The sequence below is a fragment of the Danio aesculapii genome, chromosome 13 (genome assembly GCF_903798145.1).
Source record: "Danio aesculapii chromosome 13, fDanAes4.1, whole genome shotgun sequence".
In the NCBI taxonomy this organism is placed as follows: domain Eukaryota; kingdom Metazoa; phylum Chordata; class Actinopteri; order Cypriniformes; family Danionidae; genus Danio; species Danio aesculapii.
In genome coordinates, this window is record NC_079447.1 from 12,778,816 (window position 1) to 12,792,450 (window position 13,635).

Genomic DNA, 13,635 nt, shown 5'->3' on the forward strand with positions numbered 1-13,635 from the left:
GGAGCTCACATACAAGGGGAAAAACATCTTAAATATACTATATACTAGATTAGTATTTATATAAATAGACTATAGCCCAAAATATGCAATTTTATGCAGTTGTTTTTATTTATACTGATATAACATAATAATTATATCTTGTAATAATTTAAAAGAAACAGTGATATCTTTATAACAGAATGCTTTGAATTAGGGCTCCATGATATTGATTAAATCGGATGTTGCTATATTTTAACTTCCTGCAATAAATATTGCGATAATGGATAGTTTTAAGACAGTTCAATTCAATTTAATTCATGTTTATTTCTATAGACCTTTCACAATGTGTCAAAGCAGCTTAACATATTAACATAGTAAATCTTGTAAACTAAAAACCAAACACTGATGAGCAAATCCATCGAGGTGCAGCTCCACAAGTGGCAAGGAACAAATTTCACTAATTGATGAACGTGAAGGAAAAAACTTGAGAGAAACCAGGCTGAGTTGGGCACAACCATTTCTCCTCTGGCTAAATGTCCAGTGGGGAGCCGCAGTCTAGGTGCCGGATAGCTTGTATAGCACTATATTTGATGGTTTTCTATAGAGTCTAACAATATTCATCTACAGAAATTGAATAAAAACAATGCAAATAAATGCTTTTCTTACTAGGTTCTTAGTCCAAATATCTAAAAATTATTAGATCAAGTAAACAACAAAACTATCTGTCAGAGGGGTAAGTAAAATAATCTTGTTTTCACTTTGAAATGTGGATATCTGGACTGGAAACAAGATTAAAAAAATTAAGTAAGAAAATATTTTTTTTTTTTGCATACATCATATACATTTCACAAAAATATATTAATTAAATACAATTCTGGTCAACTACAGCCATATCACAGTGCAGCCCAAGACTGGTTACTCACTGAAGCCAAGCAGGGCTGAGCCTGGTCAGTACCAGTATGGAAGACCACATGGAAAAAATAGGTTTCTGTTGGAAGTGGGGTTTATGATGCCAGCAGGGGGTGCGCAACCTGCAGTCTGTGTGAGTCCTTATGCCCCAGTGAACGTGAATGGGACACTGTACTGTCAGTGGGCGCCGTCTTTTGGATGAGATGTTAAACCGAGGTCCTGACTCTCTGTGGTCATTAAAAATCCCATGGCACTTCTCGTAAAAAGTAGGGGTGTAAACCCGGTGTAATTCCCTCTCAGCCCTTAACCATCATGGCCTCCCAATCATCCCCATCCATTGAATTGGCTCTATCACTGTCTCTCCACTCCCCCTATAGCTGGTGTGTGGTGAGTGCACTGGCGTTGTTGTCCTGTGGCTGCCGCCGCATCATCCAAGTGGATGCTACACACTGGTGGGGGTGTGGAGAGACCCCCTCATGATTGTTAAGCGCTTTGGGTGTATGGTCATACACAAAAAACAATGCGCTATATAAATACACATTACATTAAACTAAAACTATAATTCAGATTCAACATTGCATATCTTGCGATGTGACTATTGCGGATGCGCACATTATCGCAATATATCGATGTTGAAACAATCTATTGTGCAGCCCTACTTTGCACAGACTAAACTGCTAAATATTTGTCAGTCAACATCTCCTAATAAAATGTCTAAGTAAATTATATTGAAATAGCTGTGATCAAAGCGGCGCAGTAGGTAGTGCTGTCGCCTCACAGCAAGAAGGTCGCTGGTTCGAGCCTCGGCTGGGTCAGTTAGCGTTTCTGTGTGGAGTTTGCATGTTCTCCCTGCGTTCGTGTGGGTTTCCTCCGGGTGCTCTGGTTTCCCCCACAGTCCAAAGACATGTGGTACAGGTGAATTGGGTAGGCTAATTTTTCTGTAGTGTATGAGTGTGTATGGATGTTTCCCAGAGATGGGTTGCAGCTGGAAGGGCATCCACAGCGTAAAACATATAGTGGATAAGTTGGCGGTTCATTCCGCTGTGGCGACCCCGGATTAATAAAGCAACTAAGCCGAAAAGAAAATGAATGTATTAGCATTCTTGCTTCGTGCTAATAAATACAATAATGAATGAAACCTAAATGTAAAGTGTGATTTGTTTTGTTAACATTTACAAATGCAGGAAATACAAATCTTTAACTTAACTAGTGTTAATTAACTAACGTTAATAAGCACAACAATGGATTTCAGTAATACATTGGTAAACAATGAATTATGATTAATAAATATACATATATTATTCATTCTTGCTTCATGCTAATAAATACAATAATGAATGAAACCTAATTATAAAGCATGATTTTTTAAATGTACTCTTATAAATGCAAGGACAACACAATGACAATGTCAGAACATTGTAAATGCAGTGAAAGAGAGGCTTAAACAACATGCTTTCATTGTAAAAGCAGCATGAAAGTGTAGCAATTTGAGAGCTTGAATCGCCCTGACCTAGACTTGTCTCAGATGGTTTGCTTTAACTAAAACGGACTAAACTGTAGCGAGTGTAGAGGTTAAAACTAGTATGACCTTGGTGCTTGTCTCACCATGGTTTGTTTTAACTGGCAGGGGGCTTTCGCGCCTATTACTGATAGCTGTAATGAGAAAGGGTCAAAAGAGCCGACCTGTGCCGAGTAGAAATAGATGGGGCAGGGCATCTTACTGCAATTCCCCTGCCACCTGCCAGTGACTACACAGGGGGCGTCCTGATTGCTAACAGACCCGTCGGTGCCGCACACCCAGGTGTCTTCATTCTCACCAATCAGTCATGCACACGACAGGCTTTTTGCTGCAGCACACATGCTGAGATCCATGGAGAAAAAGATTCCTTTGCTAAGTGTGTTTAGTCCTAATTCCTCTCACAGCCGCCCTGTCAAATGCAGATGTGCTTAAAGAGATGTTTGGAAAATAAGGGTGAAAGTCAGAGAAGTGCTTTTCTTTTAAATCTGGCATGAAAACAATATTCGATATGAATGAACAACATTCAGGGCCTACTTGACGCCAAGAGCAGTTCAGAAATTCTCATCCGCGCTTGTATATCAATATTAATAAGAACAGCTTGACCCGCGTTGGAACTCGCACGGTGCCTGACGTAAAATTTAGTGCAATCTTTCCACAGTAAATCTGCTTAAAGCAAACAGTCTTCCTCTGGTTGACGGTACCTGATAGGGATTTGAGTTTACGTTGAGATTACTTCAGTGATTGTAATAATAAAACAATTGAGTTTATGCTACAAAAAAACAGTCTGTCAAGGAAAACCCCAAATATGTCCCTAATTCCTGTTCCTTGGAGTGCTGGTTTGGAATTAAAATATCAACAGCATTAGGGCTACACTTTTTGAACTGGTTTATTCAACACTCGTTGAATGTTGCATTATCTCGCCAATGTAACTTGTGTGATCTGTTATACAGGTCACATCGCTTCTGTTTCAAGCCTTTATGTTTGCTTTATAAAATATTGAGATGTAATAATCAATACAGATGACTAGGAACCACTTAAGGGTTGTTGCTAGATTGTATTTTATTAACGTCTACCACTACCCTGTACCCAACTGTCACAGTAACGTAAAAACAGTAGTTGTACAGATTATTGCATTACCCAATAAATTGTATTCTTTAATGTCTACCCCAACACTCTCAGAAATAAAGGTACATGAGCTGTCACTGGGGTGGTACAGTACCTTTTCAAAAGGTACATGTTTGTACTTAAAGGGTCCATATTGGTACCTCAAAAGTATATATTAGTACCTAAACGTTTTAAGAGGAACACTTTTGTACTTTTTAGGTTCTAATATGGTACAAATTTGTACTTTTTAAAAAGGTACCACCCCAGTGACAGCTCGCGTACCTTTATTTCTGAGAGTGTAGGGGTAGACATTAAAAAATACAATACCCTACTCCTAAACCCAACCGTCGCAGTACTGTAAAAATATTCATTATTGTTATAAATGCTATTGTCAAAATGCTATTTATGTGCATATCGCACTTCTGGCCGGCCGTGTATCCTATCTAGACTTAACCCCACTTAAGAATAACGTACATGTCTGGGCAAAAAATGTATTTAGAGACACTTTAAATAATTTTTATTTATTTTTATAAATTCATCATTTGTAAATTGATATTCACTGCGTCAAATATTGAGAATCAGATTATTCAATTCATCTTTATTTCTAAACTGTTTTTTATAACATAGCATAGATTTGGATCCAATAAGTTTTTACTTATGTTCTTCTATTAAAACATAAAAATGGATTATGGTAATAGTACAAACCTTATGAAATGCCAACAATTGCTATGCATTAATATTTATATATTTAATACATATTTTTCCACTTGTACAGTTTGGTTACTGTAGTTAAACCATGGTTCCAAGCAGCCATATAAACAGAAGTACCCCCGTGCTTATACAAATAGTAAACAGTCAAAAACCATTGGCCTAGTTATATTGTTATAATAAAACTAATATTTTTCGTATAGGAAAGAACTGACTATTTAGCCTAGGCCTATGCTGTTAACACTTGATCTGATGAGAGGAACTGATGAGCTGTTTTCCTGTTTGTGACGTACATGTATCATAAAGACTATTAATATTCATAAACTGAAGTTTCCCACGGTAGAATCTAATCCCGTTGAAACGCAAAACCGATAAATGGTTGGTTTTTTGCTGCCTTACTGAACGCAACACATGATCAGTTTGAGTGAAGACTTCCCAAAAGCTAAATGGATGAGTCAGTCGACAGAGGCTAAGAATTAAACTGTCTTTTCTTCAATACAACATATCCCAGTTTAATGTTTTCCCTCAAAACGCTTTGTGTTTATGTAACAAGAGCTTTTTTCCAAACTATACTCGTTATTATGGCAAGATGTTGTCGGCTGCTAAGCATTAAGCCGGCCCAATACATTATGGCATCGGAGCAGGGTTTAATAACCCAGAGAAAAAAAGCGTCACTAACAACTCTTAAAAATTACAAAAGTGCAACGTTTTTCTATCGTCGATTAAAACTGGGTTTAGAACAACAATGGTGCAACAGTGGTTTTCTGCAGCAGAAATCACCAGAAAGCCCAAATGCAGCCACACAATGCAGGATCCAAACAAAATATCACACCTGAGCCAACCAAAACAGCCTTTTACAACACATTTATTTAGTGATTTGCACTCATAAATATGCACACACATACACTATTGACCTTCTCCCAAGTCGAGCAAAAACTGCTGTTCCTCTTAGAACTGCACAATATGCTTTTTACAAAGTGTCATTTTCTGAAATCATTGTCAGCTGTTTCTACTAGCCTTTTGTATATATCATCATTCAGTTTCATTATATCCTTGATCTGAAATTTTCAGTACTACAAAGGTCTCTGACAAGTCCTCTGAGATTTCTGCCTTTCAAACAATTATGTGCCCTAAAATGATCTGAACATTTAGGACAATGTCTGTATGAAATCTGAAATTGGACACTGGATTTACAAACAGGCACAGCACAGCTGTTGAAAGTGATCAATAAAACCATCTGCTTTGGTTGATTGTGCACTGGACCATCCTGTCTCTTTTTATTTTAAACCTGTAACAGGCAGCAACAATTACATCACTGTATTTGTTGACATATACTGCCATGAACATCAGTGAGACAAAACTCAACATTCAGACAAGCTTGAGCAACATAAAACTGAAGCATAAACAGAACGCACCCAAGACAAAAAAAAAAAGATTCCATCATCTAGTAAAGTAAAAATTCTGAATGACTGTAAATCTTCGTCATTTATATGCATCACTCAATATATTTGATAAAAACCTGCATTAAAAAAACTAAATAACCACTCTATCAGCTGAGCGTGTTGTTGTAATCTCCTACCTGTTAATGTGACGTCGCTGTAGATGTTGGAAAGCTGTTCTTTCAGCAAGACCTGCTGCATCTGAGCTGCTTTCTCCCGCTGTAGTTCCAGCATCATGTCTGGGTGGCTGGCCAGCTTGCAGCCTTTTTGTTTGTCCAGAGCGAAGTCACTGCGCACTATGTCTGCATGGAAACCGCGAGAATGTTTTTGGAGTTATTTGTGTGTATCTGCCCATCAAGAGGTAAAACTAACCACTAAAAGAGTTAATGTAATCATGCATGTGGTTTGGATTGAGGACATGTTTACTAGAAACTCAAAATATAGTTCTTCCTGTTCTGTGTTTATTGATTTTAAAAAGCCAGCGGAATTAACAAGCCATTTTTTTAACATTGCAGTGCTCAGCATAATTGAGAACACCCCATTTTGAAAATAATTATTTTGATCCATTTCTCAGTGATTATAGCAATGTATTTTTGTGCATTTAAACAAAACAGATTTAATAAACATATATATTCAAAAAAATTATATTTTAGTCACCAAATAAATTTAGAAATTGAAAGATAATACAATTAAGTTCAAACAAAATATTGCAAAAATAAATTTACAACCTACAAAATTTCAACAAATTTTTTTTTTTTTTTTGCCTCTCTTGATTTTTCCTCTTTCTTAAATTTGTATTTAATATTTTTCTATAACATAAATGTGGATGTACAAGTTTTTGGGCCATTATCCCAAGTTATTTTTGTTAGATACGCTTCAGATTTGGCTTAAGTACTGCCTAATCTAATGTATACGCACAAATATAACATCGTATAGCTTCCCATTTTGAAAATTAATATTTTTATCAAATTCTCAGTGAATATAAGAAGGACAGATTTAACCAAAAAGCAAAGTAAGCATATGTCCGCTTAAGGCCCAAGGACATATGGGGTCCCCAACAAATATCTAGAAGTATATATATGTAACTATATATAACATTGTTTCTATCATATTTTATATGAGAGTCAAACAAATAAAAATATTACGTAAATAAATTTTAGTTATTTACAATAAAATATATTATTTTATAATAATGTAATGATATATAATAATAATAATGAAAAAATATCTACCACCCCCAATCATGGAGCAGTCCAGCAGTCAAATTTAATATATATATATATATTATATATATATATATATATATATATATATATATATATATATATATATATATATATATATATATTATTTTTAGTTGTAAATTCATTTAAGAAATCTAAATGAAATGTAAAGCTACATTAAGATAAAACGTAGAAAAAAACGTAGAAAAGAAGCTATACATTTAATATTTTTCTATAACATAAATTGGGGTGTGCTAGTTTATAGACCGTTATTGTAAGTTATTCTGTTAGATAAGCTCCAGATTTGGCTTCAGTGCACAAATATAATATTGTATAGCTTCCTATTAAAATATGAACTTAAAAGATAGATTTGTGAGGGGTGTACTTATATATGCTGAGCACTGTAAATAAATAAAATGCATCAACATTTATTCAGATATATTTAAGGTTTAAGCATGCACATTTGTAAATAATATACACTTTTTCCCCCCATATCAAGTTTTCTGTAATTATGAGATGAAAACCCCTTTTTTAAATCAAGAAAATTAGCAAATTAGACCCTACCATCTTCATAGTTTTTAAGGTAATAGTCTGGTCCAGGCCCTCTAAACTTTGCTAGATTCTTCAGGTTATGAAACTGGAGAAAGTCAGTCCGTTTGCCCCCAAACCTCAAATAAGCTGGAGAGAGTCCCCGTGCCAGAGTGACTAAACGCTTGGAGCTGTGGATACAGAAAGATGTAGATTACAGACTCAAAGGATATATATTATTAACTAAGAAACAATCCATAGTGAATGTACTGCAATGTGAAAAGTAAAAATTATGACTTAATTATGGTTTATACCTGATATGACCTCTTTCTGGAGTGTTTAATATTGATTCAGAATATAAAAACAATGTATAAAAAAAATAAATTTTTACATAATGATTGTTCATTTAATTCCTAAGATAAGCTTTCAATGCTTTACACTTTTACAGTAAAGTATGAAAATAAGCTAAACAAATTCTCAAATTTCTTTTTAGGTTTATATCCTGGATATACTTTATGTAGCTATGATACACGTCTCATTTTTCATTTTTGATGTATTATTGTAACTGTTGTCGGTTAATTCCGTAGTAGAAACCTCTGAAATAGAGACTAAGCTGTGTAAAAAAAATTATAAGATCAATTAGTCATGACAGCATATGTTTTTAGTTCATTGTAACTTATTAAACTAAGTTAATCATGTTCTAACTTAATTTTATAAGTTATGCAAGCTGTTTTAAGTCAGTTTAACATAATATAAGTTCAATGGACTCATAACGTTAATTTAAGTCATCTTAAAATTAAGGCAACCAGTATTTTCTAGTGTAGAAAAATTAATAAATAAATGGATTTTAACGGTCTGAAATGCCGACACATGATTTTCACAGCTGAACAAATAACATCGCATTTCATTAATTTTATTTATTAAATTTTCCATCAGTTTGTGCCGATTAGAGTGTCAAGACTGAACTTTTGTGGTGTTCATGAGATCTGGTGTAATGTGCGATAAGGTTTCAGTCAGGCCGCAGTGGTGAAATGAGCAGCAGATTATTTCACACGGAGCTGCAGTTTGTGTTTGCTACACTCTCGTTTCTACCTAATTAAATAAATACCAGCTTCTTTTTTAGTGCTTTCCTAAATAATGATGTATAATAAGGTACCAGTTGTAAAAAGTGAAGCAGTAAAAGGTGCACATAAAAGTAGGCCTATAAATTGCGCAAACGTTCCCCTTTGAGCGTTGAGTACGCTGTCTCGACAACAGCTTAAATAATATTAGAATGAAATTAAAATAAATGATAATGAAATCATATAAGATGACAACATTAAGTGTTTATTTTATTTATTTATTTATTTATTTTATTAAAAACAGCAAAATAATAACTACAACAAACTATCGGTTAAGTCTCTGTTGTGGTCGGTGGGCTGAAACAGATTTTAAGAACACATAAAACTGGAGCAAGTAGAGGAAACATTTTGCTGGTGCCACTCCAATAATGTTAGTCAGATCAAGCATGAATAATGCATGTTATTTTATGGATACTGTAAAATTAATAATAAAACTATAAAATTGAAAGAAAAAAATAAACATTAGTGCAACGCACATAATAATAACGACAACAATTGGAATCTATTTAAATAGAAACACTTGAACATAGCGTTACCATTATGAGAGCCTTATACATGTGCATATCATTAGCTAAACATTAAAAACATCACTATTAGGCATAGGCTACTTAAAATCCATTGCAGTGATCTTTTCAAATTCTAGCCAAGCAGTAGTAGTAACTTAATGTCCTGTTTAGTCAAATCCCGCTGTTGAGTCCTGGGTTCCTTTCCATAGAAGGAACGAAGGACACGAAATGTAAAACCTAAACAAACCACTTACACGAGAAAAAGCTAACAATAATGCCACGACAGCAGGCTGGGGTTCGGATTTACAGTATGTGGGCCCCTTATTAAATGTAACTTTTTCTAATTACTCATTCTGACTACAAACAATATTCGATAATACGTCGGGAGTAAACACTACATCGAATATCGAACTTGACCGGGGTAATAAAAGAGACTTACATTTTGGTTCTCCGTAAGTTTTTTTTTTTTGTGTATGTTTTCTTCTCTGGGGGCTGGGACACTCGTGTTCACTTCCAGGTCAAGCCCTGGTGCGCAAATTAACAACCATTCAAATATGCGTGTATGTTCAAGGTTCTCGCTCTGATATATAAAGTCATATTCACGCGCCGAGTGCAGATCGATTGTAGACAAAGCTCATCCTATATTACTGTTTCATCTGGGTTTACAGTTTTACGCACTGCGCGTAAACGTGATCATTTCTATTTTACGCGTACATTTTCTTCAAAACCCTATTCGCGTGATAGAAAACTATTGATATTCTGTATTTTAAAAATGTAAAGAAAGTCAAAACATTTTATGTAAACAAAGAGTGCAATTTAACGTGATGTTTATCAGTAAAAAGTCTAATAAAAGACCTAAAATATGGAGCTGTTTTCAAGTTTCAAGTTTTCAAGCGGATTAGCAAGTTAAATATTAGAAATGTGTACTTGAAATGATTCATTGATAATGTGTAGTTGTGTTCCTGTTGAAAAGTTCAGTTTAAGCCAACCTGCTTGGAACATGAATGAGGGTTTCTAGCTCCTCATTATCAGGTCCAACTTGACCACTTGATGTTGCTAATCCAATATGATAGAGCTTGAATCGGCTTCAAAAAGCTACCGTTCCCAAAAATCTCTTCATATCCTTCTCTAGCATGCGATTCTACCTCGCTTCCTAAATCTAAACAAACACATCAGCATCACCAGGATGCCACTGCAAAACTGTCATACCTTAAGAAGTCCAGCCAACCATCCTTTATGATAGATGGATCCAACTGCAACGAGAGGAAGTTGTCATTCAAAACTTTAACCGGGCTCCGAGTATTGACGTCTAATAAAATCAAGGTCCTCTCCAGAAAGCTCTGTCTCTTTCCTCCAGACACTGGTCTTCTGTAGGTAACGGCGGAGGAAATGAGAGACTGGAGTATCAGTGCCAACCACAGTGACGAGCCGAACACTGGGCAGAAAAACTGCCTGGGCATCTTCTGTCCTCAAGCACCGGGCGGAGCGCAGTGAGGGAGATCCAGCGGAGATCTCCTTATAAAAGCGGTTTAAAAAAGCACCTGAAGTATGTTTTATGCCCCTCCTTGACCAAAGGATCGCTAGTGTCTCTTTCAGCCCCCCTGTCTTCAGCTGTTTTGGAGTTAGCTGGAGTAAACTCACGCCCCAGGGCCAGCCTCCATCAAACTGCTGCCCCTGCACCGCCCTCTGTAGTAACGCTGCGGCTCTTAAAGGTAAGATGACTCTTATTTAACGCAAGCTTCTTTTTGAGGGGTGGGTGGGGGTCTGCACTAGAAATATTAAATAAATTACAGCAAACACAAAACTCATGTTTTTCAGTGCTCTTTGGTTCAGCTAAATATCATGTTTTTGTTTATAAAGTTAGTCGAGGTTAAGTCCATGGATTAATGTCTGCTGTTTGCGTTTTTTAACACCAGCTGTTATATATAAAACATAATTTGTGTAATTTAAAATACTTTTTCAATAGAAAAGGTATGCAGTATTAATCATAAAGTTCCAAAACTGTTTGTATTAAAGTTATAGGAGGACCATGTTGTTTCATCAAATAACTTTTCAGTGAACAGCTTCACTATTTTTTACAATTCTACTAAACTATTCAATAGATGTTTAATATCTATATAAATATAAATGGCCATAAACAATGTATTTTTAAGAGTGTAAAGCCATAATCCTTATAATTTAAGGATTTAATTATGAAACATACAACTCAAACTGCCTAAAAAGAACAACCAGTAGCTGACCACACTTTTTCTTATTAATAAAACAATATTAAACAATATAATAATTAATCTTTGTGTAATAACTTTATAAGTTATAACACAGTTATTCAAAATAATTATTTACATTATATGCTAGTTATTTCGTTGTCGTTATTCTCGAACAACATCACTTTGTGTAGTCTATGAATGCAGTGAATGACTGCCACTTATTTTTAATACGCTTATATTTAGAGAATTGAAAGGTTATTATACTTTGTGACTTGACAGATTACGCGGATTGATATAAAACATGCTTTGTATTTTTTCGCCTTTGGCTGACCTATTTAAAAGTTGACATTGTCTACTGATCCACTGCGCATTTAAACGTTTTTGAGTAGTAATTCTCAGTGTAAATGCTACTTTTTCTTGAGAAAAAATATTGAAAAGTAGCCTATTACTATCTGTTCATACTTAAATAAGTAAGGGCGGGGTAAATAAAACCAAACTGAAGAATAAATGCATCATATAACTATAGCTTGACAATGATAACAATTAATTTTATATGGGGAAAAATTTACTTTTTCGCGAAAAAAAAACCATAATAAAACTTTAATAATAACGTTATGCATATCTGATATTTAACATTAATAGTCATGATTTCTCCATTGAATTATATTTAGCCTAATTATCCATGTCGGAAACATTGGTTTAGCAACTTAAAATGTAAACGATTATTTGTAGCTGATGAATGTTAAAATAAAATATTGAAATATTCGTTTACAAAGACGCCAACACGAACTGGTTTTGCTTTTTTAATAAAGAACTTGCAAGTAAACCAGTTAACTAAATAAATAAATTGCAACAAATACGGAGGCTATGTTTATTGTCCTTTCATCTTGCTTTGTTTTTTTTTTCACGGAATAGTTTTGCTATGGAATTTTAATATCAAATGCGAAACACATGACTTAGCCAAAAAAAAAAAACATCTTCAATTTTAAGGTTACTGATTCATAATATTTAAGTATGTGCATATCTTTCGGCATGACAAACCAGCCGGCCGACATAATCTTCACTGATAATTGACATCATGACATCGTCAATTGACATCCTGAGACGTTAGCAGATCGATATAAAAAATAATAATTGTAATACTGTTACCTGACTGCCAGACAGTTGTATAATAAACGCAACCATGTTCTTCGTTCTGTAACCGAGACCTCTGGCCTATAATCCCGGGCGCCCTGTGACAGTCCACTTACTGTCCGCTTTCTACAGTAAGGAGGAGAGTAAAACAAAACAGAAAGAAAATAAGACTCTCCGCTGTTTTTACAGTATATTTCTTGGCAGCAAACCAGACAGGGCGCCTCTCTTTAACCTCGGATTTATGACAAGATTTATCAAGTTTTATATGAGAAATCTTTTGAAGTGTATTTTTTGCTTTCTAAAACTGGAACTCACCGTTTCAGAGATTACAGGGAGTAAATTCATCAAATATACATAACAATCAGGAATATGCGGTCATCTTTTTTAGTTTTATGTGAATACGGAGAAAACACAGGCTATAAAATAGTCCAGATAAAATGAACATCTGTTGCATCTTTTCGATTTAAAACACAATTCAAGAATAAAACTTTTGTATAAATAATTTAGCTACAAAAACAACACAGGGAGAATTGTATGAATTGTTACATCGATTAGATTATTCTTTAAAAATGAATTAAAATAGGTTCGTTTTTCTTCAGAATTTGCATGCATTTTAATATGACTTAAAATAAGAATGAAAGAAGTTTGACTTGCCAAAAAAGTTCAAAAGATTTTAAGAATTTTTTACGCAAATATTAATTAGGCTATTGCAAAATTAAACTATCCTATATAAAAGGATGATAAATACATCAAGCTTTATGCTTTAACTGCATTATATATGAATACAATAAATATCATTACCGTTTGTTCATAAATATTTACACTAAATTAAAATAAAATATGATAAACCAGGTTGACAAATATATTACGTTTTAGTTATTAACAACTAAATATCCACTCAGTTTAAAGCTGAGGTTTATTATTAAAGTTCTATGATGAATATGTATTGCAGAAGAAATTAAGCGCGCTTATAAAAAGCAATGCCTTAAAGTAAACTGCATTGAATTACTCAAATTATCCATCTAGTTTTTTCATTATTATTATTATTATTATTATTATTATTATCATATTCTATACTCTATTACACATCTTGTACATAATATTTCTGTTTTAATTTTCCCTTTTCTTCTCTAAACAATAAAAAATACAGAGTTGTAAAACCATCCGAACACTGCACTCCCACTGTTTCAAACACATTTCAGCTAAATGGACCATCAATATCTTATTAGTTAAAAGCTTCCTGAGCCTGCAAACTGTC

The 13,635-nt window shown here is 34.2% G+C and overlaps 1 protein-coding gene across 1 annotated transcript in view; it reads right to left on the bottom strand.

The window, feature by feature from the left end:
* The window catches only part of hpse2 (heparanase 2), a 157,854-nt gene extending 147,358 nt beyond the window's left edge, over nucleotides 1–10,496 (bottom strand). Inside the window, exons 1-3 of the mRNA XM_056470240.1 lie at nucleotides 10,246–10,496; nucleotides 7,446–7,600; nucleotides 5,799–5,960 (exon numbers count right to left, since the gene is read on the bottom strand). Of these exons, the coding sequence (XP_056326215.1) occupies nucleotides 5,799–5,960; nucleotides 7,446–7,600; nucleotides 10,246–10,496 (568 nt within the window). The remainder of the gene's footprint in view (nucleotides 1–5,798; nucleotides 5,961–7,445; nucleotides 7,601–10,245) is intronic.
* Between the last annotated feature and the right edge of the window lie 3,139 nt (nucleotides 10,497–13,635).